Raw genomic sequence first — 28000 nt, 5'->3', positions numbered from 1 at the left:
CACATGACTCCCCCTCCCCTCATCACGTGGAGGGGGGCCGGGCCGCCGCGCCGCTGGCGCCACCCGCCGGCCGCCCCTCCATCCGCCCGAGCGCTGCTCGGCCTCCTTCGGCTTCCGTACTTCCGGAAGCGCGTCACTATCAGGTGACCGGAAGCTGGCTGGGGAAACGACGGGGGAGGACGGGGCTGGCAGGGCGGCAGGGCCGGAACCGGCGGCGGGCGCCGGGCCCCGGTGAGTGCCAGCGAGCGAGCGGGCAGCCAGAGCGGGCCGCCACGTCCCCTTCTCCCTCCTCTCCCCCTTCCCTTCGCCGCCAGCCCTCAGCGGGCAGGGGCGAGGCGGGCACAGGCGCATGCGCGGAGGCCCCCCCACCCCCCCAAGGCCCTGCCTGGGGGCTGCAGCAATGGGGGTGTCACTGCCCCACTGGTGTGTGTGTATGTGTGTGATTAGGTGCTATATCCGTGCAGGTACAGCCGTCCGGGGGAGTGGCAGGGCTCGGTGCTGCCGGCCGGGGCCCGCCGAGCGGCCGCTTTGCCCCCCGGGGGTGGCCGAGCCCTTCGTCCTGCCTGCTGCCGGTGGGGACCTAAAAGGGAGGGAGGGGGGAAAAAAAGCAGAGACAAACAAAAGAAGTGACGGGTTTGCACTCCGACGTCATAATCTGTTGGGGAGTGGGGGGGGGAAACCACCATTCCTTTTCTGTTCTTTCTGTCTTCAGCCCAGGTACAGGTGTTCAGTGTCGGCTCTTGGCCAAAACGAGGTGTTTCGCCCCCAGCGTTGCACTGCTGGGACCTGGAGTTCCTCGCGCGTGCCGAGGAGATGCCGTCTGCCCTTTTACTGTCAGTGGTGCTGGGTAGGGGGAAAGCACGGGAAGGGGCGGTGCGCTGCAGTGGTGGGTGGTCTCCTAGTGTGGATCCCTTGAGGGGTCCCTCTCAGCATTTCAGAGGGACCAAAAGCCCAGAGAGCATTTCAGGGTGCACCTCTGTCCCCTTTCACAGAGCTGATACTCCGAGGCGGGTGGCATCCCTCCAGGAATGTTGTTATCCCTGGTGTTCAGCTCACGCTCTGCTGTGCAGTTGCGCTCTTGGTTGAGAGCTCAGCTGTAAGTGTGACACACAGACATATACACAAAGATGTTTCCATCCCAGAGGACCTCCACCAAGTGCATTTGCAAGCTGCAGGGCCCAGCTCCAAAACTCACTTTCTGACTGGCTTTTTGGAATCACTGGAAGTGAAATTTCTGGAGAGACTTGCCCAGAGGTGGGAAGGAGTTTGGCTGTGTACAAATGAGAAGAGAAGCACAGTGGGAGGAGGAAGGAAGGCCAATTACTCAGGGTAAAAGTAAGAGAGGAAAATGGAGGAGAGGTGTAGGTTGAGTTGGAAGAAAAATGCTGTAGAAACTTCAAAGCTCACAAAGAGTTAGGCTGGGGGCGGGTGAAAGTCATGGCAAAAGGCCACTTGGACCCAGCCTGCTTCTTTCAAAGGTGCTTGAAGTATCTCACCCAGCCCAACCTCGCTCCCCTGCGCATGGTCGTCTCGTTTTTTGCTGGATTTGGAGCAAGGGAGGAGAGGAATATTCTCTTCACTCAGTAGCTTCCCGAATGCGTCACAGCTTAACGCTAAACTACGTGGATGGTATTCTTAGCAGCACGCGACGTTCGCCTTCGGAGACTTCGGTGCGCGAACGCTGTGGCTTTGATTCTCTGTCTTTGAAGTGGGGCTGTCATCACTGAGAGGGGTGTTTCTGGTAACAGCAGAGTGCTGGATTTTGTAGGTAGTATCGCCTTTCAACAGCAAATAGAACTTGTTTTAAATAAAACGCGTGTGTCTCCATAGTGCTTGTCAGTCTCTCAATAATAGAATAATAGATAGAAAACATGCAAAATACAGTCAGACAAGAAAGTCTCTCAGAAAGCCTAGATAGGATAAACCTTCTCTTGTCCCAGATCATTTTTGCAGCTTGAACCAGCCCCTCCGAGTGTCCTCCAGGACACGCTCTGTGAGATGCTAGAAGAGGGGATGGTGTCAGAGGGGATGGAGTCTCCTTCCCCCAGCCACGGTGCAGATCTGAGCCTTGCCCACTTCACGGCTGCCTGTCTGCGGCCACACGAAGACGGCATCCGTCATGTGCGGCCAGTTCAGGCTGGACATCACAGCCAGTAGAGCCAGAAACGATATTTTCATCAAACATTTATTTGTGCTAAACAGCAGCACTTTGAAATCCAGCTCCTTCTTGCTGCTGCTGGCTTTGTGAGGACTGGGCCGTGCCGCAGCGTCACAGCTCTTGGCTCGGGTTTTACTGCTCAGGTTCTGAGGGGGCTTTTCCTTTCCTTTGCTCGCAAGACAGTTCAGAAGAGGTAGGGTCTCTCTTGCCTGTCGTGATTTGACTTCTTACGCTGGAAGGGGATGGTCGTGGCTGGTGGGGAGTAGCGCAGCTGTAAGGGTCAGCAGTGCCTGGGGTCTGTGGAGCAGAGCCTGATCTGCACCAGGGGGCTGCCTCGTGGTGTGCTTTGAGATACAAATAAGGTGCCCAGCAAGCTTAGCGGCAATTGAGTGTCTCACGATATTTGTCAGCCATTTGCTAGTCATCTTAAAAATGCATTGGCCTCTTTATTGTACCCTCCTCCTTGTGTGGCGGTTTCCAGAAATCTTCATTTCAGCTTGCCTTCCTTCTTTTTCCCCCAGAGCCTCCTGTTCTCCACCCAGATTGCTTTTTTCACCTCTCCTCCTGGGGCGGCTGAGAGGGGTACTGCTCTGGCAGCTTCTCCTCACCCAGCAGCTGGCGGTTGCTGCCCCCAAGCTCTGCCCGTGGAGCAGAGGATGCGAGATCTCCTCGGCTGCCTCAGTGCAAGTCAACGTGGTTGGTCCCAAAGGACTGAATTGAGCCATTTGACTTTGCACTGGAGCAGATCGGGAGCACTCCCGTGCCAACTCTGTGCTGAGATCCTGTCCTCAGACAGAAGCCAAGCCCCAACAAGACAGAGGTAAAGCTACCTGGTGAGAAAACAGCCTGAAGAGAGCAGCAGGCTGCTCGTGCCTGTGCCAGATCAGAGATGTCTTGCCTGCCTGTCTGCTCCTGTTACTGATTTTGCTGCTGTGAGAAAGTTCAGGGCGCACAAGAGGCAGCAGAGGCTACTGTGGGGAACCATCCCCCCAGGAGGCAGTACCCCACATCTGGCACCACGAGGGAGCAAAGACCATCACTTTGACTCTCCCCATCCTCCCTCCCTTGCTATCTCACCTTTCCTTGAGAGGAGGTGATGCATCACCATTGCAACGCAGGAGTAGATCATCTAATGGGTCATGGGAGACGGTGGGGATTCTTGTACTCAAAAAAAATCCAGCTTACATTCAGCCAGAGCTGCATGTGATCCCCCACCCCACTGCAGCCCTCTCCTACTCAGATACCCCAAAGCCACAGCGTTCATCCCACCTCTTCTTCCCCCAAGGCATCCATTTTGCTGCTGCAAAACTGAGTTTGCCTGCACCGATTCGACATCTTGATCTAGCCCTAATTGGGAAGCTGCATGTATAAGCTGAGCTCAGAGGGATGCCTGTAAAGGATTTATTTCACCCATACCAGGGAGCACAGAAGCTAATGCGTATCGCTGTTGCAGTGTCTCTGCCAGGCTTCAGCTTTCCTGATTGCTCGGCGCCCTGTGGTAGTGAGAGCACAAAGGATTTTAAAGAAGTTGAAAATGTCTGATCTCATGCATCTTTGGGGTTGGCCACACATGGTGGGATAAGGGTGTGCTACACAGAGCGCTGAGCTGGTGCTTTTTTTTAAATCAGCATCTGAATCATTGTAAACAGGCTCGTTTGGCAGCCGCTGCAGGCTGGCAGCATGCAGCTTAACTCCTGACGAATTTCTCATCCTCGCTCTCTGTGCTGTAGCTGGTTTAGGCAGGAGTTAGGAAGGCGCCAGGCATTTTTAAGCCTTCTGGACCCTAAAACTATGGGAGATTCTCCCAAGTCTGAAGCATAAAGTTCTGTTCCCTCTGGTTCTCAACTCGAGATGTAGCATCTCATGATGATTTGTGTTACTTCTCCCATACTCTTCCCTTTGTTCTGGGGCCACATTTCTCTTTTCAGCTAATCTTTATCTTCAGGTTACGGGCCGTCTTTCACTCTGTGGACTGGTTTTGCGGAGACTTTGCTCAGAGCCTCCACATACTGTCTCTAGGTGCGAAGAGCAGTGCGGCACCCTGGATATTTTGACAACTTGTCGGGTGGTGGTTGGTGTTTCAGACTATGGTGACAAGTAGCAGAATGCTCTCTTTGAATACATAAAATCTCTTGAAGCTGCAGCTCTACTGCAAAAATATGTTTTCATTGTTTAGAATGAAAAAAAAGCAGTTTGGGTCTCTTAGAAATGAAAAAGCGATGACTTTTTTCTTAACTCCCACGGTCTCTGCCGGGTTACTTGTAGCTGCTGAGTAGCAGGTAATACCCGTCTGCCATGTACCCTGACTTTGGGTATGTCAGGTCACCTGGGTGCTTGTCTTGAAGTGCCTTTGCATGAGGTGATGTTCGATAGCAGCTGCCTTACGGCATTGCAGGGAAACAGCTGCCTTGGCTAGGGGAAACACTGGTATCACCTCACTTTCGGTAGCGTAAAGGATAGATTAAAAAGTGCTTCGTGTTAGGTGGAAGCCACTCATTCTTCGTCTGCCCTTTTTTCAGTACCTGGAAGCAATTCTGACCCCAGTAAATTGTGATCCATGGCTACAGTGCTAATATGCCGAAGATTTCCAAGACTGAGCAGGGTGACTGCATTTTCGACTACAGCCAAGTGCAAGGCCGAGAGCGGAAGCAGCAAAAGTGAGCAGGAAAAGGAAGAGAACCCAGAAACGGCCAACACCAGAAGCGAATCTGCAGCTACAATCCAGTTGCTGAATCCACTGGACTACAGAGTATTGTATAATCCATCTGCCTATGCCAAAAGCAGAGCTGCCTCCCAGCAGCACGCTGCTAGGAGCAGTGGCCAGGCTCTCGGTGACACTTTCACCAGCCCTGGCAAGGCACAGGTTCAGCATACATTCAGTAACGCCTCTTCTCAAGCTTTGCCTTCTGTCAGAAATGCCCTGCCAAAGCCCAAGTCCAAACCGCTCCTCAAGCAGACCATCTCGGCGTGCCCTTCTGTGGCACAAACCAAGGAGGAGGCAGAAAAGGATAAAAGAGAGATGCATGACTCCAAGGAGGACCCTCGCATGTTTCAGAACGGGAGGCCTGAATACAAATCTCTCAGCTATGACAAATTTGAGCCAGTAGAGACCCTTCCTTTAGAAGAAGGTGACTCGATTTTACACAGTGTGGCTGTATGCAAGGGCAGCCAGAGCCCAGGAACTATCACAGATTATTTTTGCAAGCTGAGTCGTTTGCCAGTGGAACAACACGCAGCGTTGGTGTCCGAACCCAGGTTTAATACACTGTGTCGCTGTGCTGTCAAAAACATCAGGTTGTTTAGTACTTCAGAACTCGTCGATATTTTGAAAGCTTGTGTTCGTTTGGTTGTTCCACCCACCCACCCTCTGCTGAACGCATGTGAGAACGAATTCTGCCGGCGAGTGTGGGACATGAACCTGGACCAGCTGCTGCTGGTGGCTGATTGCTGGCGCTGTCTGGAGCGTAGCGTGCCTTCCTACCTGAGCATTTTGTTCAGCTATGCCAACATGCACTGGAAAGACCTCACTTTGCCCCAGTTTGTTCAGCTTCTTTATATCATAGGTGAAGGCCGGAGGTCACCCGCAGACTTGACGCAGAAGGTGGAGAGCATGATTTTGAAGTACTTGGACTCCTTCATGCTGGAGGAGGTGGGTGCTGTCTGCTTAGGGCTCTTCAAGTCCCTCAGTGGTATCTCTGACCACGTCATGAGAAAAATTGCAGACAGAGTCTACCTGCAGATGGAAGACATGAGCACTTATGCTTTGGTGAACGTGCTTAAACTACTCCGCTACAGTCGCGTGGACCACTTACCCCTCTTGAAAGAACTTGGGAAGGTCATTCCCACTCGGATTCCTACAGTAAACATCCAGGGCATCATGCACATCACTCTTACATGTTCATCCCTACACTACTTTGACGAGGGCATTATGGCTGCTGTAGCCATGTCTTTGCCTTCTAAGGTGACTTACTGCCGAAGCAAAGATGCTGCCAAGTTCTTGTGGTCGTTTGGATGCCTGGACTATGAACCGCCGAATGAGGAAGAGTTTTACTGCAGCCTGATAGAGCAGATGCATAGGAAACTCCATGAATTTAGGAAGTATCCAGAGCATCTCCTTACTGGTTTGCTTGGCCTGGCATTTGTCAAACGCTTCCCAGAGGACCTGATAGACTATGCTTTGAGGGATGAGTTTGTCCAGAAAACAAGAGGTAGTAAGTATGAGCTCAAAAAGGACCTGTTCACGCTTAGTAAGAGTGTTGAAATTGAGTGCCCGAGCTACCAAGGCAGCCGCCTTTCACCTCAGCTTTATCAAGAGATGACCGAGATGGTTTTGAATTTTGCAGAGCAAGAAATCTATGTCAGGCCTGAAATTGTGGAAGCTGTGTCTCTTCTCGAGAGCATGTTAGGTGGCCCCGAATATGTGAAGAACCACATGATCCTGCCTCACACGAGATCGAGTGATCTAGAGGTTCATTTGGCTATGGATGGACATCCCATCCCTTTCAACTTAAAGGACCCTATTACAGATAAGAAACTGAAAGACTTTGGAGTTAGTCTAACGGATGACTTAATGGCTCAGCTTATAAAAGGGACATCTAGTAGCCAGTCTCCTGTGGAAGTGGAAAATGAAGCCAGGACTCCTGGGCAGGAGGGGAGGGAAGAAGCAGGAACACCAAATGCAGGGGATAGTGCTGTGCTTTCAGGTGGAGCTCTTCTTGCAGATGCCAGATTGCAAGTTGAGCCTAAATCGGAGTGCTGTCTTGAAGTCCCCCCATCTCTTACACTGGACCGGCAGCCTCGGCAGGTGAAACTGGCAATTCAGGTGTCCAACCGAAACCACTACTGCTACTGCTCCAAGCGGCTCTTGGGGCTGCACTGCTTGAAACGGCGGCAGCTGCAGCAGCTGGGGTACGTGGTGGTTGAGCTTCCCTTCTGGGAATGGTTTCCTCTGCTCAAACGCACGCGTTTGGAGAAACTGAGCTACCTCCATTACAAAGTGTTTGACCCAGCACTGCTTAGCAGGGCTGGCTAGTCTGGTATAGTGCTCGCTCAGAGGCTGACACTGCCTCCCAGATGCATCTCTTTCTGTTTACTGATTAAAATGGTCTCTGAGTGTTGGTTAAGTTTTTGGCAGGTCCTCTGTGTGCTCAGGCTGCCTTGCTGTGTTAGTCAATTCTGCTCTGCTGACAGTCATATGTCCCATGCTCTCCTTTTGTACATACATCCTCAAATGCTTCCATGACAAATAAAAACTACTGTCCTATTCATTTTTCTCTGCGATTACCTTTTTCTTCACCCTAAATGAAACTGGATGGATTTGGTGGCTCTGTGAGAGCAGAACAGTGGTATTTGGGAGGGAATTGGGATGATCTTTAGTCATGAAGCTGAGCTGGGTGCTAGGAATGCACATATGTATTTCCTCACTGTTTCTATCACTGTCAAGCTGGGGCTGGTAGTCAGGCAGTCTGAGTTTTTCCTTTAGGAGCTGTGCATGAGCAGGACAGAGCGTGAAAGCTGAGCGATGAGATGGAAGCTGGGGCTGAGTGTTGGGGTGCTCTGACCCTGAGACGTTAATTTAGTGCTCGGCTCTCAGCAATGCCTGCCAGAGAGGATTTGCATCGTGTTGACCCTGTTGATACCGTCTGCCACCGAATGGGGCTGACAAATCCAGGTGATTCCGCTGCCTGGGCAATGATGAATCCTGTGCAAACTCTGGCTGTGTGAAGCATCTGCTCTGGAGGCTGCTGGTTTCACCCTCCGTCACATGGCTCACTGTGTTATTTTCTTGCTCAGGATGTGGCCTGGTGTCTGATTTCTGCATGTCATTGTGAGGACAGAGTTGCTGGCATCTTCCTGAGCTTTCAGGTGGTGGTTCTCGCCGAGAGGAGGGACATTTCCTGAGGTGTACAGGGCAGACTCTGCATCTGAGCAGAGCTGAAGGGATTATTTCACATGGAGCAGCAAATGAAACTCCCATTCCCACTGCAAAGGCAGCTGAGCTGTTCTGGCTGTTTTGCCATGCAGCATTTCAAGGTGCTGAAATTAATCCTGAGGTGGAGGATGGGAAGAGAGGTGGCAGTAAGCAGGTTGCTGTCCCAAGACAGTTGCTGTATATTAGCTCATTTTGGCTGCCTGGTTTAAAATGTCTGGGCTCGTTTTTTTCCTCTCTCAAATACTCAGCATTATGGAGCACCTTAGTTCAGTGACCACAATGCACGTTCCTTACTGCAGCAGCTCTCTAGTCTTGGGTAGGACACCAGGAAGGCACTTAGTGAATAGCTCCAAAAAGGCTGGTTTTAAATGACTTGCCCAAGACCACAGAGGATCTTGCTGGTATAGAAAAGGACAGAGTGCAGTCCTTCAGGTCTGCATTTCACCACCTAGTCGAAAGATCTTCATTCTCGCACTCGAGAGAGATGGACACTTGTGTGGCATCCTGATGGCACTTCATAGTCTTTAAGTCCTTCGTGATCTTTGAGTTCGATGTTTTGATGAGTAATGACTTTAGTAATGCAGTTGTGCAGGTGTTGAATTTTTAAAGTGTTCATAAATTCAGATCCTTCTTCGTGCCACAACCACGTGAGTTGTCACTAGCACAGGAGACCTCCACACAAGTTTGGGGTGTAATGGCACCAGTAGCCGTGGGAAGCCACATCTGCTGCTCCATCCCATTCTTGTCCCAGAGGTTTTTACAGTCTGCATTTCCCCAGCTCTTGCTTCAGCCCAGGCTCTTTGCTAGAGGGGTCCGGGGCTCACTGTCCCCATCTGAATCTGGCTGCTGCTCTGATCAGTTCCTCTCGGCTGCTTTTGCCTGTCCCTGCTGATTCTTGTTCCCAGCCTGCCTCTCTGGCCTCAGCCGGCCCCTTTACTTTCCTATCACAGTGTGTCCAGCCAGTTCTCGCTTTCCTTCTTTACACGGAAGCTTAGTCCTAGTCTCATTCCAGTTTCTCATTTAATCTGTCCCTTCGTGCCCACTGTTTGTCTTCTGAGTTGTGTTTTCATGGTAAGAGTAAAAAAAACACAGCCATGGGTAAAAGCAACTCAGTGACCAACTTTAGCTGTGAAGCAAGAGTGCAGCAGAGCTTTTCAGAAGAAAGGAGAGCAGTGACTTGGACTTGCAGAATAGTGCATTTTCTTAGTGAGATGATGAACCTGGAAAAATTAGCCTGAGTTGTTTAAGTCTGTCAGGGTCACAAACAGGTAAGAGAAAATCCTGTAAAATACACACACACATATATATATATATATAGCTCCTCATGCTGCAGAACAAGGAGGAACTGAATTGAAAAACAGCAAGTTGAGTGAGAGAATAAATTGTTTGTAATTAACCAAAGCTAATTGCCACAGATTATTAAAAGCATGGTAGGAAAGGATGAAGATTTAGGATGCAACCTCAGTAACAGCCCTAGGCTTGGAAGAAGACGTGAGTCTGTCCTGAGGGATGGCTTGCACCCATCCGTGATTTGCCTAGCACGAGGCAGCACTTAGAAAGAGGAGGTTGCACAGCGCAAGGTCCGCAGGAGAATTTGACATCTGCCATAGGCAGGATCTCAGTAGACAGCGGCTCATGAGAAGTGAGTTTTTAAAGCGATGATTTTGCAGGGGTGCAGAGGTGAAGGTGCCTCTCCCTGCTCACCGACATCGAGGGAAGGTCTCACCAAGACTTGCTCAATGCAAATGCACCAGTATGGTCAGATTGGAATGGAGAAGTCTTCAGCGCAGGAAAGAGATGCGAGGAGAAATAGAACAGATCGCGAATCGTGAGTCATTCCAAGAAAGGGAGCAAAGAGAGTTGATTTGCCATTTTCCATAATACCAGTGTTGAGAGCCAAGCTAATTTACCAGGCAACAGGTTCAAAATGAACCAAAAAGAGTAGTTTTGTCACACAGCCTGTAGTTAAACCAGCAATCTTATTCCCACAAGATGTAGGTGCCAAAAGTCAAACCAGTTTAAAAGCCTGTTTGAACAATTCCACACTGGCAGCCCTGTACTGGAAGCTTCTCAGGCTCAGGCAGCCAAGAAAGTAGTATTGGGGGAGCATTGGTTTGTGCTTGCCCTGTTCCCGTGTTCCCTGTTGAGGAGCAGGAATTGCTCCTGATGGCTGTGAGACCAAATATTGGGCTAGAAGGGGTGCTTGTCTGGCAAGCTGCAGCTTTTCCTAAGTTCACACCTGCTTTGGTTAAGCATTAGCATTGTAAGCTTCAAGTTCTGCTCTCTGCAGGCTTGGCTTCTATTGTGTTGATTTTTGTATGTGGGATTTGTACCGTGGGTACCACATTTCTCATTTCAGACTGTTGCGCTCGATCATGCGCAGACCGGACTGCACCCGCACGCTTAGCAGGCAGGGAAAGCAAGCTCATTAATGCTCTGCATTTCAGTGGCCGGACTGACGTGCCCCCAGAAGGCCAATTTCATTTTGGCTGAACTAACAGCTTCAGTTGAAAATCATTAAAGAGCTGCTTGTTCTTGAAGAAAGCCGTGGGTTCCTGATTTGCAAGGTTGCCCAAGGCAATGACATATTAAAACTAAGGTTAACGAAAGGTTAAAACTTTTGCCTTGCAGATAATTTCATTCTTAAAAAGGATCAAACCAATTTGAGTCACATTTTTTTGAATGGAAAAGAAGGTGTGTTCACTTGAGTTTCTTTAATGAACATTGTCAGAAGAATCAGCTGGGCCGGTGTTCAGAACACAGATGATCTCTCTCAGAGCTATTAAATGCCCTCTGCTCCCTTGGAGCTATTAAATACCGATTATTAATATTTGTGTTTAATCTTAGCTTACATCTCAAGAAACATTTCTCTTTGCAGCAGCGGTGTGTTAGTGCTGACTGGTGTTACCCTCGTCCCAAGAGGCCCTGTCTGAGCTTGTTGTGTTGGGTGTTGTCCAAGAGCGCAGGCAGGTCCTGCCTCAAACTGCTGAAGGCAGCGATAGACGTGGCATGCACGGAGACAAAACAGGCAGTTCAAGGCCACACGGTGGGAATGGACACCGGCTCTTTCCACCTCGCAGCAGTGAGGGGCTGCGGTGCTGAATGCCCCCGTCAGATCACAGAGCAGCCCGTCCGTGTCCTCCAGGTCCGACTGAGGCTGCTGAGAGCTCACACCAATTCCTTTGACAACCCCATGTGATATTCTCATGCGATATTCTCATGCTTTACTGTATCTACAAAACCTCCTGCCTCTTTGATGAACTTTCAGATCTAATTGCTAGTCTATCCATAGGTAAGACATTTCTAGTTAAAATAGCCATTTTCTCTTTGATAATTCTCCAGGGGTTCACTGATTAATATTAATGCAATTTTTTCTCTCGATCCCGTCTCTCCACCACAGTCATTTGGGTTTATATTGGCTTTACCTCTTGGACTCAGATCTGAGCTGCATTTTAGGAACCACCGAGCTTGTAATTCATATAGGCTCCAAAACACGAGATCCTTTCACTGTTCACTGATGTTCACTTTCTTTATTTTGCTTTTTTTTTTTTACAAGCTGAATCTGATGCTCAGAAAGTGAGGTCTCTCCAACTGCCAAGATGGTAATAAACGTCTGTCTCCCACAGTTCAAGCCAAGAATTCACTGCAACAAGGTAAAGTCATGATGTGTGGGGTTTTAGGGAGCTGGAGGGATGGAGGAGTTAGGTGGAAGTGGCATGCTGGGCTGGTTGGGGCTGGAGAGGGCTTGTTCGCTGCTCATCTGTGATAATTAGCAGTGTTTCTGGAAGACTGATTTTTGGCTGGCCATGCCAGGCTACCCTGAGAAAACAAAGCAAAGGCAACTCACAGCAAACTCCCATCATTTTGTGTGGTCTGGCTGGTTCAGAGAGGGATTTTAACATGGGAGGCTGTGTATATGTCCACTGGCGACAGAAGTGTTGAGGACAAATGCAGTCCAGACCTAGGTAAGCTGTAGGCTCTTTAGTCTGCAGAGCTGAGAGCATTTTTGTCAATTAAAATAATTTTCCGGTGATGTGGGAGGGTTGTGATTTGGGTGGTTCTGCTCACAGCTTTCTCTTCCAAGCTTACCAGTCTCCTGTTATTCCCAGCAAGGAGGTTTTGTGAACCGATGTTGGGAATCTGTCCTCCTGGATCCCCTTCCCCTTTTGTGCTTCAGTCTTGAGAGAATCACTGATGTGCGAGCACTAAGAGAATGCGTGTCTGGGTGCTTGGGATCTGCAGCTCATGTGAAGATAAAAGTGGAGCTGAAGGCTCAGTACTTTGAAAAATCAGTATTGAGAGATTTCCCAGAAGTTACTCTTCAAAATTTGGTTTGTCCTGTCTGTGCATTGGTCAGTCTTTGCCAGGTGGTGTTAGAACACTGTATAACCTCCTGCGACTGCTTTAATGTGGCACACACTAATTGTTGGAAGGAAGAAGCCCTAATTTTGCAGGATCTCATAACGAGACAATGTTATGTGCTTATGGGTATGCGTGCTTTGACTTGAGATACCTTTTTCCCTGCAGTATTAGAGCTTTCCCGTTGTCCAGTAGAATATGCAGCTCTTGGCAATGTTTGCTGAAGTTACTGTACTCTAGAAGTAATTAAGTTTTCACCCAGCATCGTCGGAATCTCTTAGATACTAACTAGTTTTTAATTCAAAGCAACTTTTTAATTCTAAGTCTCCCCACCAGCTCACACCCCAAAATCCAAGACAGCCTTGGATTTGTAAGTATTGTGCTGCAAAAACAGCAGTACAAGCGTGACCATCCATCCAGATGCTGTGTTGAGAGACCTGGCCAGTGCTACTGAGGTTCAGTGTGATTATTGTGATCAGGAGGGTGTAGAGTGACCATATTAAGCAGGTGGAATAAATAGATATTCCTTGCTGTTATTTGTTCATTTAGCAAGTGCTGCAGAGTTTTTAGGCCCCAGGGCTTCCAGGAGAGGGAATGGGTAGAGCCAGTCTGCCCAGGAGCAGACCAGAGGGTGGGATTGCATCTTCTAGGAGACATGGGGTGGAACCCAGCCTGGTTAGACCGATCTCCCTCAGGGATGGGTAGGATTGATCCCAGAGCAGGAGGAGACAGTCGGCTAGCTGATCTCCAGAGGTTTCTCTGGGATCCTGTAACTGTGTGATTCCGAGTACGTTTCCACATGGCAGGATAAGCTGGCATAATGTTTCACCACTGTTGAAAGAGAGGAGACTCCCATCTCCCCCACGCACACATGCTCTGCTCCCAGCCACACTCTCCCACTTGATTTAGTTCACTGACCCAGCCAAAACCACAAACCGTCCATAATTTTCCTCTCTTTTAGCAGTGAAGTCAGCTCTGCAAATGGCTGGCCAGGTAACAGAGGGTGCAGAGAAGAGCGGATGGGACCATGTGGCTGGAGGAGGGTGGGAGTGGGTCTGGTCTGCCTCAGGAGCAGGGATCTCCTCTGTTGTCTCAGCTGCACATGAAACCGCAGCCTTGGTTCCTAGTTGATGTCATCTTGAAAATCTATGTAAGTGCTTGTGAAATTATAGTTTCCTTTTATTTTCTTGCTTCAAATTAAATCCAGTTTTCTCCTGAAACACAGATTTCTGCTGATGGTTACGAGGTGGAGAATCTGATCTCCGAAGACCTTGCCAGGAGAAATCGTGGTTTCCGCAGCGAATACTTTATCAAGCCTCCAGTCCACGTTACGATCTCTTTTCCCTTCAACATTGAGATCTGCAGGATTAATATTGACATCTCATCCGGGGGATACCAAACCTTCTCCGGGCTCGAAGTTTACACCTCTACCTCATGCAATAAAACCTCTTGGCAGAGCCCTGAGGGTCAGTTCTCAGGTCTGGCTGGTCAGCCTGTGTCGGACAAAGACACCTTCACACTGGTGGGCAAAGCTGTCTTAAAAAATCAAAGCAAAGTGACATTCGGCCACAGAGGCTTCAAGCCAAGGCCTCCCTTCCATCAGATGGAAAATGTCTTCTCCTACCCTGGCTCTGCATCTCAAGACCTCTGGAACAAAGGGCCCGCCTCGCTCAGCAACGTGTCGCACTTAAAAATCTGCATCACCCATGTGGCTGGAGGCGGCCTGCCTTGCATTAAGAGGCTGGAGGTGTGGGGACAGCCTGCCAAATCGTGCCCACAGGAGGTGATCGAGGGTGTCTTTCAGGTAGCCTCCCAGTTCTTCGCCCAGGATGTCGGCAGCCTCAAACCAGAGCTCTGGACGCCGATGGAGAGCGACTGCGTGCCCTTCAGCGCCAACGACAGCGAGCAGCAGACCCTCCGCAAGCTGGTGGATGTCGTCCAAGACATCCCTGAAGAATTCCTGGACCCCATCACTCTGGAGATCATGACCTTCCCCATGCTCCTGCCCTCCGGGAAGGTGATCGACCAGACCACCTTGGAAAAATGCAACCGGAGTGAGGCGTCTTGGGGCAGGGTACCCAGCGATCCTTTCACTGGGGTGGCCTTCAGCCAGCACTCACAGCCCCTACCTCACCCTACCCTCAAAGCCAGGATAGACCACTTCCTCTTACAGCACAGCATCCCTGGCACCAACCTGCTCGGGAGGCCTCATGCCTCAGAAATGCTCGTACCTTCTTCCATAACGATGTCTTCTCTGAAAAGAAAAATGGACTGTATGGATCAGAGCTCTGTGCAGCCACCCTATTTTTCTTCTACAAACTTACTTGTCACGTCTACCTCAGAGAACAGTGCTAAAAAAATGAAAACTGACAATGACTCGCATTTGATCCAAATGGACTGTTCGACAGGTATCGTGGCTCCCTAAGTCACTTGTGTTTCTTGAGTGTCTTGACAGCCTGGGGCCAGGTTTTCAAGTCAGGAGGCTCCAGCACAGATTCCCATCCCACCTCTAGAAAGCTTTAAGGCCGTTATATTTTGCAGTTGGTAGACGTTGTGGAAGTCAGGTCATCGTCTCATTCACCTCCCCTCTCCTCAGCACAACCTGCCATCCTGGATGGTGCTTGCTCCCATTCTCTTTGACTTTGTCACTTCTCTAGGCTCATTGTTCTTGTTGTGTTACCTGTGCAGTCTGTTTCACAGCCCTCTTGTTTGCTCAGGTTGCCGTGTTTCCCTTTTAGTTTGTATTTATTTCCTTTCTCCTTCTTGCTTTCGAGCCACTGTCCATATGGAGACAGTGTTTTTCTCACAGTGTGCTGGTTTGAAGTTTCTTTATCACAGGTGATTTATTACCCCACCTATCCAGTATGTTGTTCTTCCATCAGCAAGAAAATATACAACAGCAGGAAAAAAAATGTCTGGTGGTGCTGTGGTGATGGCACAGGGGGTCCTGGCTGGTGTGGATCTTATCATGAGGAGTGAGGTGGGGAGGAAAGAAGGAATGGGGCACTAATCCTGCTCGTGGATTTCCCTGGCCAGGAACTGCCAGCCTGGGCTCTTGGTGCAGCTGGTTCCCTGCACGCTCAGCATCATTGCACAGGTTGTGTCCCTGGGACACGCTGGCTCCTTACTTCTCACGGGGCTGCTTTTCCTGGGGCAGAGGCTGAGCTTGGGGAGCATGTCGCTGCACAGCCTCCGGTCTGCGCTAATCTTAGTGCATAGAACCAACGGCAACACGGGAATTGGCAGGCAGCGCTGCCTTCAGAGCAGGGAGGAGAAGACAGCACAGGCTGGGAGAGACTTGCACAGGGTTTGCAGTTAGTTAAAGCAGAAAACCAGGTAGTGACATTAGGCAAGGGACTTGACTTGTGCCTACAGGGGAAGGAAATGGGTGCTGGTTTCCTTTTATCCTTGCTTTTCTCAGCGAGCTGGTAGCAGCGCCACTGGGCATAAGCTCCAGGAGGCAGAAAAACAGTCCAGACCTGCAACCCTGAGATAAATTCCCTGAAAAGCTGAGTGCTTTCACCCACCTCGGTCCCCAGCCACGCCACAGCTTCTGACCGGGCAGGCAAGGCAGCGTTGCGGCAGTGCAGGCAGACCTTTGGATCCACCGAGCGCTGGGAGCAGACGTGTAGGATACTCTTTGTAGGTCCAGCAGCATTCAAGTGCTGGGGCGGGCAGGACTGGCGAGGAGGCGACAGTCTTTAGAAAGCAAAGGTGATCTGTGGTTTAAATTCCAAGGAGATTCACACCTCTCTCCCCAAAATCTGTTTGCTCTTTGTGGTTTATTCTCTAATGGCTAGTACCTTCAGCCTCCAGTCCGTGGTGAAGAGCGTGGCTCCCAGGCAATTGCTCGTCTTGACTCCATGCTAGATCTTTCACCCAAATCCACATCTGTTTTGCTGCATTTGCTCTTTCCCTTGTTGGCACAGGAATTCCTGAAATGTTATTGCTGGCAGTGCAACTGTTACGTGGGTATAACTGAACTGCATACCTTCTCTCTGGTATCATTAAACTGAGTTACTGCTTTAGGTAATAATCCCACTGGAGGAGGAGGGTAAACTTAAGCTGGGAGGTGGGAAAGAGACGTCTTTAGCAATCTCGTATTTAGATGAGCTTGAGGAGAGCAGCTGTGTCTGTGAGGCTGTCTGCTGCAAGCAGTCTGGTCTGAGTAGGACGGTGTAAGTACACGGTGCACGGGTAGCTTCTGGTCACGTAAGGGCTGTCTCTAGGCAGGTAAGTCGAGTTTTCTTGTGTCCTCTAGTGGTCTGTAACATGTCAAAAAATGGCCCACAGCTTCTGACTGCTGTTAGTGCCTGCTGGTGCCTGTCACTCCCTTCACCTTTCTCCCAAAATGGCCAAAAAATGTTTCAAGGAAAAAGCTTAGGTGGTCGTTTGATTTTAAGCAAATTCTTTAATGACTTGGTTGAAAATAATTATGTTTGGTGGTACCGGAAAGAGTAGGAAGAAGTCAGACTGTACATTTCTGCTCTGATCTCTCAGTCTAGAGCTCATTCCATGTTTTAGGAGGAACCATTTGTTATTTTTATTGAAGAGGCGTGTAACAGCTCCCGCTGGGGATGTGCCCCAGCCCCACAGGAGCAGGGACTGCCCTGTGGGGTCTTGGAGCTCCCAGCGGAGCCATGCCTGTACATAAATAAAAGCACAGTGTTTGGCCCAGGGAGCTCATGCTTCAGTATTTCATCAGCCTTGATTGCTGTAGCAAATGTGCAGCACTAATTCAAAGGTCCTCCTCTGGGAGATGGATTTAACAGAATTAGTGATGCAGACAACATTCTCTTAATGCATAGTCTTAATTAACGCCTTCCGTATTGCACAGGACAAAACGCTGCAGGGAGTGGTCCAACCCTGTGCCTTTGGCTTTATCCCTTGACTCAGAACTGGGACACAGAGAAAAAAATAAGTCCCCCAGATTTTGTTAGTGGCTTAAATGTTCCCAGTTAGCTGCAGGAAGCAAGCCTGGGAGCACTGGGCTGGGACCCTCGGTGGAGCAGGCTGAGGAAGCTGCCTGGGGTTTCAGAGGGAAACAGGTTTCTGGATTATTTGGAGTTTTGTCCTTTTTCAGACCTGCAGATAGAAGCTGGCACCTTAATGTTTGTTGGCACTGGGGAATGACATGAATGTCTGTTGGTAATCCGTAGGACTTTTCATCTTTAGGACCCAAAGGAGATGAGGCGCTACATCCTCATCCTGGCACCTCAGTGGGGAAAAGAGACCTCTAAAGAAAACAAGTACCAGGGCTCCTAAAACCCCGAGTGTTGTCCCAAAGGTTCAGAGGCAAAGCAGCATTTCAGTTGCGCATTCTTTTTCCCAGCATCCGCTTCTCAAGCTTGTGCTTCTCTTTGCAGATCCGGTCTCTCACGAACAAAAACTGTCGGAGAGTTTGGACACTGCCTTGAACTCGGCGCTCAGCTCAATGCCCTCTTTTACAGCCAAGCTGATGAAAAGCCAGCAGCAGGTGCAAAGCGAGGGAGGCTGCAGCAGTTCGTGGAGCGTGGGCACCATCCTCGGTAAGCAACAAGCACCACTGGTTCACCTTTGGGAGCGATAGAGGGGAACTGGGACTGGGTTAACAGGGAGGGTTGAGCTGCTGCTCAGCATCTTTCTATGCCTCTTCAGACCCCAAAATATTATATATATTCAATATAAAGGTATTATATTGTCTCCCAGCAAGCTTGACTTAACAATCCTTAACTACTGCTTTTTTCTCTTGGCAGTTTTAATGGTTTATTCTCCCAGTGAGGCAGGTTAGACCATGTTGACCCCCAGAAAGTGAGGTATGTTGTCCATGTCCACAGTCAGAGCAGGGTTCACCATGAGTCCTGTGATTTGCCCCCATTGTTGGCTGTCGCTTGTCTGCGCTGCCCAAGGACCATCCTGGATGCGTTGCGCTGAGACGCGGCGCTCAGCCCAGCCTGCACCAGATTAGTTCAGACTGAGAGCTTGCCCCACGTTGAGTCTTTGGCTGTTCACAGAGCTCTGTGATTTGGGCTGAGTGGCTTAAATGTTGCCTGTTAGCTGCACAGAGCAAGCTGGGCAGTTGTCACGTGTATGGGGAATGAGTCTGCTGTGGAGATGCAGCTCGAGAGGTGTAAATCTAGCAAATACCATGTAGCATGCTGACCCTTAACAGAAACAAGTAACAGTAGCAACATCACAGGCCGACCAGCCAAGTGTGTGCCCAGAATCCCATCAGGTTTGAATATATGTAGGCCAGGTTGTTGAGTCCTCGCAGTTTTCATCCCATCTGCTAGCTAGACACGCTAATCCAGCTGCATACGCATTCCCAACATCATTTCTTTGGGGTGCAGGGAAGCATTGAACCCTCATATGTCCCTCCACAGGCTGGTGCCCTAACTGCTGGCTTGCTCCTCTTCTTCCCCTGAGCGAGGATCTGCCTGCTCGTGGCAGAGAAGAGGGTTCAGAGGGACCAAGTGACCCTGAGAAAGGGCCGGGGCTGTGCAGTTCCCAGTGTCCCTCTCTCTCTCTCTCTCTCTCTGAATAGCTTTTGCTGTTTTGCAGTGACATTAAGCTATTAAGCTTTTTCCTGTCCCCTTTAAAATTGCTGCTGTTTTAAGAGTTGACTGAGTAGCCCTTGATAGGTAGTGTGTGACAGGAATGCAAAATGATACCTAAAGCATTTCACTCGGGAATTAGTGATTTTAATCTGAGTGTTGGAAAAGCGGAAGGGAGGCCGATTTAGTCTCAGTAAAAGTGAAAAGCCCTTTACAGTCATCTGTCTTCAATTAAAAGCCTGATGGTGCAAATGCTGACGTGATCCAGCCCCTTCTGAGCACAACCTGCCCCAGAAGCTAGACCAATCCCTTTCCTTACGGTAGCGATAGAGAAAACGGGCCACGGTCCTGAGCCGTGAGTGCCTACAGCCGTGCCGTACATCTGCAGAAAGCGGGGCCCTCGGCTTGTAGGCAGGATTGGGCACGTAAGGGGTGGCAACAGCGTGGGCTTGTTGAGCCGCTTCTCCTGTCGCCTTTGCAGAGCACAGCAGGAGCAGCCAGACCCAAGGATGCTCTTCCTGCGGCAAAACCTTCTCCTCTTATTTCAAAACGGAGTCCGTTTACCAGCTTCCCTGCGGCCACCTCATGTGTCGCCCGTGCTTGGCCGAGAAGCAGAAGTCTCCATCATCAATACTGTGCGGGAGTTGTAAAAGGTCGGCTGCCACGCACGACGTCAGGAGGGTTCACTTCTGACCCCCTCGGCTGCCGGAGCCTGCCGGGAGGACGAGAACAAGGAGCCGCTGCTGTTCCCTGTGTCCTTATTGATCCGTAGGAGGACGAAGGCCTTTGGAGAGCTTGCCAGATGAGCACCCATAAAGGCGGAGAGGACTTGGTCTTCTTGTGCTTACAGAGTAGTGGGGGGTGGGGGGTTAGAGCATCGCGCCAGAGCAAAGCGATCTGAGGATAATAAAAGCCATAGCTTCTTTAACAAGGAATATGTATTTATACAGAACTGATTTCCACCTGTCGCACCCGCCCTCTTACCACCATCCCAGTGGCTCAGTGGTTTAGCATAGGTGCCTTTTGGACTGTGAGTTTAGCTTCCCTGTGAGTTAAAACCATTTACATATTTGACGAGCAGCCATTCGGTCGTGGACCAGGCAAAGTCCTTGTGATTGACAACATGCAAGCTACCTGACTTCTCCCCTTCCCCGCCTCACTCCCCTCCTTCCTGCGGTGCCCTCGCTGTGCTGCAGGAGCACGTCGTTCATCCTGGAGTCCAGCAAGTCACAAAGAGAGGCCGTGGTTAATGCGTGAGTAACTGGCAGCGATCTCATCCTGCTCATACAAACTTGTAGAAAAGCCATCGCATTACACCAAACGTCACTCTCGGTTTATGTTGTGTGACTGGACCAGCTCCCGTCTGGCTGATAGACATTTAAGCCTTAATAAAATTACGTTTAAAGTCAGGTTCTCTTTCTGACTCGTAATTGGTCTCATTGTGCGTCTTAATGATTTCGTGGAGTGAATCCCTTTGCAGAGTACTGAATAAATGGGCTGGAAAAAGCTAAGCTGACACAAAGGATCTGCAGACCCGTGGGTTTTAGAGGGGTTATCGCAGCAGCCGCGTGGACCGTCACAGGGTTGAGACTCAGATACCTAAACCCGAGGAGGTCTGGTCTTCAAAGTACTATTCAGAAAAAAGCCAGAAGGAAAATCACTCGGATACGTTCTGTCTCCAGCGTGTCCTGGATGTGCCGAGGAGTAAGGTGACAGCAGAGGGTTTTGTCACCTGTATAACCCCCTGCTGCTGCCACTTAATTAGTAATTTCTCCCACGGAGCAGACTTTACTCGCTGGTGTTCTGTGCCAGTTTCTCTGGGGTCATGAGCCTCCAGCTGACTCAACTCAGCTTTGCATGTAATACCTTTATTCTCTCTTAAAAGCACCTACTTGCTGAGCAACCCCTAATATTTGTGGCTTTCTGGTCACAGGAAATAGCAGTCTCATCAAGCAACTGAGACACGGCTTTGTATCAGCACCGAACTGATCTTGCTCTTCGTCTGCGTCAGTGGGAGTTTGTAATCCATCTCCATTTATAGCAAAAATAGGAAGTCCCCCATCTTTAAATAATAAACGCTTAGAAAATAGGCAAAAAGATTCCTAAAAATCCCACAATTCAGAGGCAGCAAAACCCCTCTCAAATCTGTGGTGTTGTCGTGTTTGCAGTGAACCATCCTGACATGATTCAGCTCTCACACCTCCTCCGCCCCAGATCTCCGGGGAACGATCGCTGCCGCAGGAGCTCCCCATCCGCGCAGCCGTCTCGTTCTTCTCTGGCGCTAACAAAGCCCGGTTGCCTCCGACGAAACCCAAAGCCGCCGGCTCAGCCAACCATCTCTCCTGCCTAAAAGTTTCTTGTGATATCCTGCCGGTGGGCAGCGATTCAGGCTGGGAGGCATCTCGCTGGGGTTGAAGGTGAGTTTTCTCTCCAGGTTCCCTTCGTTCTCCAGAGAGAGAGCGCGGAACCTGATGGAGCAGAGGCTTTGGCAGCAAGTTTCAACCCCTGTGTCCCCCTCTTGCTGGTACAGGGAGGGCGAAGGGATGAATTTCCCTCTGCGCCCACCTCTCATTGCTTAGGGAACGACCACATACCCCCAGCTCGTCCTCCTGATCGCTCCCCTTGCAAACGAGCGGGGCACTGAAACCTCTGTGGGCAGCAGAGACCCTCTCTGCACCCCGAGAAGATGGGCTTGGTGGTTGGTGCCACGTAGCCAGGACTTCCCACGGGGTCTTTTGCCAGGACAATTCCCCGAAATCTCCCACGCAGAATGGGCAGATGCCACCAGCAAATTTATTTCCCGGCACCGAGTCTGTCTTCTCTTCGGGAGGCAAGGAACGCCCTTTGATGGAAGGCCTGAGCAATTTCCTCTAACGCTCTCCTTCCAGCACTTTTAGGAAGACAAATCCATCCCTTGCTGGTCAGTGACCTCCCGACGTGACGTCTTCATCCCAGTGGGATGGATTTGGACGGACAAGTGATAAAAGCAGCGCCCCAGCAAATCTTGACGTTGGCTGCGCTCCCGTCTTTAAATGAGCATCAGAGCTATTTTCCATCCTGTCATGGAAGCAGAGGAGCATCTTTAGCCGTGACACGAGAAAAGAAGGTGCTGCGCTCAGCCAGGAGGTGCAGGATTCCCCCCGCCCCCGCCATCAGCCTCCAGCCATTAACCCCCATCAGGCTGTGAATTCACAGCAACTGGCTGAAACGCTTCGTGACAGGGTAGCTCTCCACTAAATGCTGCGAAGACAGGCCCGTTTGAGGAGCATTTGCTCATCCAGACAGGAGAAGGGAGTGCTGCTTTGTCAGCCTGACCTGCTTCCTATCCCCAGCGCACAAGCAACGTGTTTGAGAAGTTTCTCCTTCTCTGCTGCATCCCTTTCCAGCCGCAGGAAAACGCACAAATCGGTGAAAATCTTCCAGTTTTCCATGCGGTACCCAATATCCTCTAATTTATTCTGATTAAACTTTGTCACTTTTTGACCTCTGTGGGCTGCTGCAGAGCACCGCAACCTCCATCCTTTCTCCCTCCTCTGGAGGAGCTCTCAAAAACCTCACACAAAGCTAACAAAGTTCCCGCTGTTAATGAAGGATTGGGGGGGGGGAGAATATTCTTGTGGTTTGCCCTGACCATGTGTAAGGGTGTGATCACTCAAGGATTGGAAAATCATTGTCATTTCTATGCAGCAAAGATGCTTTAAAGCTACGAGTGTAGCCGGAGGGTGTTTTAGGAGCGAAACAGCGCAGGAACGTTGCAGGTCGCTGCCGGACGCCCCGTTTCCCATCATCTGGGTTATTCCCTGATGTGAAAAGTGATTGGGAAGGGCACAAATGGTGAAGCTCTGCGGCTGAACCCTTCCAGCATCCCCCAGCCCCTTTGCTGATGTGTAGGAAGAGCTGGGGCCGTATTTCAGCTGAGCCGGAGGGATGGGGAGGGTGGATTTGAGGATGCTGCCCACTCCCCACCCTGTGGCAGGCCTTTGGGGCTTTCCTCTGTGAGCAGAGGCGAGCTGGGTTATAGATAGCAGGCAGCTAACGCCGCCGATTAATGCTGCAGCGCCCGCCTCGCCCGCCTCGCATGTCGTTAGGAGATCAGCGCTAACGAAGGGGGCTCCTCTGGGGCCCCAGGAAGAGCCTGGGGAAGAGCAGGGACGTGGCAGAGCAAATCCGGTGCTGGAGACGCAGAGACGGGACCCCCGTGGCTGATGTGGGGGGGATTTGGAGCACGGATTCGAGTAGCCCCAAAGCATCAAGCAGGAGCTGGGATGTGGGCTGGGGGCTCCAGCATTGCCCCGGGGCCGCGGCTGGGTACCTGTGAGCATCACTGCCCAGCAAGGATGCTCCCAGCTGGATCTGCCCAGCCCCACGAACCCCCCATCATCCTGAGATCACTTTGTGTCATGACTCACCCCAGATGACCTCAATATTTTCATCCCCAAACCCCCTTTTTATGTTTTCTATACATTTTCTGCCTCCCCCTGCTTCCCCCTTCCCACCTCATCCTCCCCTTGATTCTCGTAAGTGATTCTGTGTTGTGGCTGCGGAGCCTCTGCAACTTGGAAAAACATTTTATTAACCTTCCTTGACTTTAAAGAGCATAATTACATTTTAATCTCATATTCCCGCGTTATCATTCCAGACACAGAGTCATTTGAATGCAGATCGTTCCTGGCTAATGTAATTTTACGATACAGTAATGAAGAGACGGAGCATGAGCGTGTAACACCCAATTTAGAGCTGACATTTGGGTTTCTTTTAAAGAAAAGTTTTCCCACCCGAGGGCTTTTGCGTCCTCCTCGGTCCTGCAACGCAAGTGGGTTTCAGCTCCCGCTGTGAAGGGATAGATTTGGATGGGGAAACGTGGCCGGTGCTAATAATATTGGTCATTAAAGCTGCCCACAGCTGCCCCACGTGAGTGATTCAGCATCTCCGGTGGTGGGCACAGGGCGAATTTGGGAACTCACCGTTCCCTTGGTCCTAGGGAGACCTGACTCAGGGGCTGCAGTTTTACCTTCATCCCAACTGGAGGGGGGTTGGGGGGAAATCACCCTCATTTTACCCATCAAAAAGCCCAGGAGCCCCCAAAAAAACCAGGACCATCACCCCCCCCCAGGTTGGTGCATCCCTCCAAAATCACAGGGCAGGAGACAGGAGCAGGCTGGGACCCCCAGCACCACAAGCTTTGCCCCAAAATAGATGTTTGCCCTTATCCCTGCGTGCCTCAGTTTCCCCCGGGCGGCGAAGCGATGCTCTGGGCTTCATCTCCCTCCAACATCCCTCGCTGGTGCCTATGAAGCCCAGCATGGCGCTCTCTTTGCTTTTCAAAGCATTTTGATTTTGCCAGGGTGGATCACAGCAGGACCACGGTTTCCTTTGGGATGCTCGAGTGGAGCCACAGCCCCTTCCCCACCCGGGGTACCACCGTCCCCCTTGCTCCAACGGGTGCTGAGCCAGTCTGGGTTGCTGATCTGGCAGAAAAGGGATGTTAATGAGGGTCAGAAAATGAGGGATGCTAATGAGGGTGGGGGAAAAGCCATGCTCCAGCCACCCCAAGTGACCCCCAGGCTGATTTTTGTGGTTCTCTGCCTCCAAGTCCCAGCTTTGATGAAGATGAGTTCAGCGTGGGCTGAAGGGTAGAAAATCACCCCAGAGGCAGGACCACAGCTGGCAGCAACCCCCCCCCCCCCATTGCCCACCCCAGCCCTCCCAGCACCCCTAAACGAGCCCCTCTTAATCACTGTGAGCCAGCCCCAATGCTTCGGGGGGGGCGGTGGATGCTCGTTAGGTGCCCGATTCCGTTCTGCATATTAATTTCATGTTGCCGAGGTCGCCCTCAGCATTGCTGGAAAGGGGATCTGGGACTGGAAGGAATATTCATGGCGGGATGGGGGGGGGGCGGATTGTTACTGACATTTCTGACAGCCCATCGGTGCCACGAGCGCGCTGGGTCTCAGCACAGGTGGGACCCGCTGGTTGCCAAGAGGGTTGATGCTAGCCCCAAAGGTGTGGTGGGGTTTTTTTTTTTCTTTTCTTTTCCTCTCCCTCTCTGCTATTGGTTTCTCTGCTGTCTCGTTTCTCGGAGAAACAGAGGTGGAAAAGGCAGGTGAGCCGTGGGCAGCAATGACGGGTCCCTTTGGGTGTGGGTTGTGGCAAGGTGCTGCTCCACGCGCCGGCACTCTGCGGTCCAGTGCTGCAGCTGAGCCCCTTGGTTTAGGTGGGTCTTTGTGCACCTCAGAGTTCTTCCCCCAGCCCTGACCCCATCGGTCCACTCCAGCATCCCCTCCCAGACCAGTATCATTCAAACCAGCACCCCTCCCAAGCTGGCATCCCTCCCCAAACCAGCACCCTCCAAACCAGCAACCCTCCCCAAACCAGCAACTTCTGAATGAGCATCCCTCCTCAAACCTGCATCCCACCCAGACCAGCATCTTCTAAACTAGCATCCCTCCCAAACCATCACCCCTCCCCAAACCAGCATCCCTCCCAAACCATCACCTCTCCCCAAAACAGCATCTTCTGAATGAGCATCCCTCCCCAAACCTGTATCCCTCCCAGGCTGGCATCCCTCCAAACCAGCACCCTCCAAACCAACAACCCTCCCCAACCCAGCACCTTCCGAATTTTCATCCCTCTCCAAACCCAGCACCTTCTAACCAAGCACCCCTTCCCCAAACCCGTACCCCCCCCACACCCCATCCAGCACCCTTCCCCATGAACTGGCCATCGCTGGCGTGGCCAGTGCCCCTCGGAGCAGTCACGGCTCAGGGTGGTGGTGGGGGGGGGGTGTGGGATTCACCAGCCCTGAGTGCTACCGCTTGCGCTCCTGCACTGAATCACTTCAATTACAGATTCACTTGGATGCAATTTGGGAAAAAAAAAAAAAAGAAAAAAAAAAAAAGACAGGGAAAAAAAAAAACAACAACAAAAACCAACAAGAAAACCAACCCAGCCCTCTTCATCCTCCTCCTCCTCCTCCTCCTCCCCTGGGAAGGGGCGACAGAAGCATAAATAGCAGCTGGCACAGCACAGGGCCAGATGCAAAGCGAGCGGCAGAGCGGACGGCTTCCCCTGGCACGCGTGGCACAGCTGCGAGCACCCTCGACCATGGCAGAGCCTTCGCTGCCCCTCTCCTTCCTCTGCCTCCTCGCCTTGTCCTCCGCCTGCTACATCCAGAACTGTCCCCGGGGCGGCAAGCGGGCCCTGGCCGACACAGCCCTCCGACAGGTACGGGATGGGATGGGGGCTTGGGGGGGACAGGATGGGGCTTTTTTGGGGGGACATAGCGGCTCTGTGGGTCGCAGAGGCTTCTCGTTACCTGCGGCACCCTCGGCCGTGCCACTCTCCCCCCCGAGCAGCGCAGTGCACCCCGTTTTTTGGGGAGGGCTGGGGGACATGGCCAAGGGCACGCGGTGGGGTGGTGGCGGAGGAATGAGTGTCCCCCCCCCAAAATGGTGTTGTCACCTCAAGGAGGAGACAGGGCTCGGCCATCTCTGTCTGGGGGGGGACAGGGCTCTGCCCCATGGAGCAGAGATGGGGAGGACATGGGGGGGGCAGCAGGGAGCCCCCAAAATGGGGCCACGCTGCCGGAGATGGGAACGAGACAGGTCACCCCGTGCCGGCGTGACACCCCAAGGGCTGGCAAATCGGGGAGGGGGCTGCTTTCAAATACAAGGGAGGGCAAGCAGGTGTACCCCACCTTTTTTTGGGGGGGGGGGTACGGGGGATTCAAGTGGCTCCTTCCCCCAGTGCATGCCCTGCGGCCCCGGGAACAGAGGCAACTGCTTCGGCCCCGGCATCTGCTGCGGCGCCGAGCTGGGCTGTTACCTGGGCACGGCAGAGACGCAGCGTTGCGCCGAGGAAGACTACCTGCCTTCACCCTGCCAGGCCGGCGGGCAGCCCTGCGGCTCCGGCGGCCGCTGCGCCGCACCCGGCATCTGCTGCACCGCCGGTAATATTGCGGGGGGGGTGTTGGGGTCAGCAGGATTGGGGTCTGGAGAGTTTGGAGTGTCTTGGGGCCATGGGGGGGTTGCAACGGCATGGGTCTGTCCTCCAGTTAGCCTTCGCTTTACAAAGGGGAAACTGAGGCGCAGAGCGGCAGCAGTGGTGTCTTCGTTTTGAGATAAGTTTGGGATAGTCAGATTCAGAGTAGATACAAAGAAATTTTTTACGATGAGGGTGGTGAGGCACTGGCACAGGTTGCCCAGAGAGGTGGTTGATGCCCCATCCCTGGGAACATTCCAGGTCAGGCTGGACGGGGCTCGGAACAACCTGATCGAGTTGAAAATGTCCCTGCTCACTGCAGGGGGGTTGGACTAGGTGACATTTAAAGGTCCCTTCCAACCCAAACCATTCTATGATTCTATGATAAGGATTGGGCTCGGAGCTCCTTCCTGAGCCTCCACTGTGAGATTTTTCCCGACCAGGCACACACACACAGCCTCCCTGATGTGCCGGAAAAAGCCCAGCCAGTCCCACTCCCTGGTTAACAGGAGGGACTAAGCTGGGGCGCGAGCTGTGCGGGCACCCTTGGCTGCCACCAACCCCTTTCCCACCTGAAAATAAAACACTCTCTGTCCCAAATAACCCATCCTGTCCTGACGTTTTGCTTTCTATTGAAGAAACCTGTGCAATGGACGCCGGCTGCCTGGATGAGGGCAGCGACGGTGCTCAGGAGACGGCGGAAAAGAACCTGACAGTGCTGGACGGCTCGGCTGGAGATCTGCTCCTCAAGCTCATGCACTTGGCGAACCGACAGCAGCAGGGCAAGCATCCCCTCCTCTGAGCCAAGGCGCCGGGCGTCCCCCCCCACACTGTCACCGATCCCCCCACCCCAGCCTTGTAAATACGAGACCCAATAAATGTCCTCGTGCACTGTGGTGGCTTCGTCTGGGGTGCTGGGGATGGGTCGCCAGGGCTCTGGGGCTCCAGGGGACCCATGTGGGGCTCAGGGATGGCAGGGTGGGGGGGTTGGAGGTTGGTTGGTCAGTCTTCTTCCCCCCCCCCCCCGCTGCCCCAAAT

At 51.7% G+C, this 28000-nt stretch overlaps 3 protein-coding genes across 4 annotated transcripts; all 3 read left to right on the top strand.

The window, feature by feature from the left end:
* Positions 1 to 130: 130 nt before the first annotated feature.
* UBOX5 (U-box domain containing 5) lies at positions 131 to 26096 on the top strand. 2 transcript variants are annotated; one of them, XM_069796822.1, is made up of 5 exons: positions 131 to 231; positions 11647 to 11743; positions 13675 to 14857; positions 17816 to 17977; positions 25974 to 26096. In XM_069796822.1, the coding sequence occupies exons 2-5, from the start codon at positions 11690 to 11692 to the stop codon at positions 25988 to 25990; spliced, it is 1416 nt and encodes a 471-aa protein (XP_069652923.1). In that variant the 5' UTR covers positions 131 to 231; positions 11647 to 11689; the 3' UTR covers positions 25991 to 26096. The 2 variants fall into 2 exon arrangements, with proteins under 2 accessions (XP_069652923.1, XP_069652913.1); XM_069796812.1 differs by lacking the exon at positions 25974 to 26096 and adding an exon at positions 19464 to 20391.
* FASTKD5 (FAST kinase domains 5) lies at positions 142 to 7425 on the top strand. Its single transcript, XM_069796799.1, has 2 exons — positions 142 to 231; positions 4678 to 7425. Exon 2 carries the CDS (start codon positions 4716 to 4718, stop codon positions 7188 to 7190), a length of 2475 nt encoding a protein of 824 aa, XP_069652900.1. The 5' UTR covers positions 142 to 231; positions 4678 to 4715; the 3' UTR covers positions 7191 to 7425.
* Positions 26018 to 27858, top strand: LOC138687765 (vasotocin-neurophysin VT). Its single transcript, XM_069796847.1, has 3 exons — positions 26018 to 26206; positions 26729 to 26930; positions 27601 to 27858. Exons 1-3 carry the CDS (start codon positions 26018 to 26020, stop codon positions 27762 to 27764), a joined length of 555 nt encoding a protein of 184 aa, XP_069652948.1. The 3' UTR covers positions 27765 to 27858.
* Positions 27859 to 28000: the final 142 nt, after the last annotated feature.

Source organism: Haliaeetus albicilla, chromosome 1 (genome assembly GCF_947461875.1).
Source record: "Haliaeetus albicilla chromosome 1, bHalAlb1.1, whole genome shotgun sequence".
Lineage (NCBI taxonomy): Eukaryota > Metazoa > Chordata > Aves > Accipitriformes > Accipitridae > Haliaeetus > Haliaeetus albicilla.
Note: the sequence above shows the minus strand (reverse complement) of the source record. Positions and strands in the feature narration are given on the sequence as shown.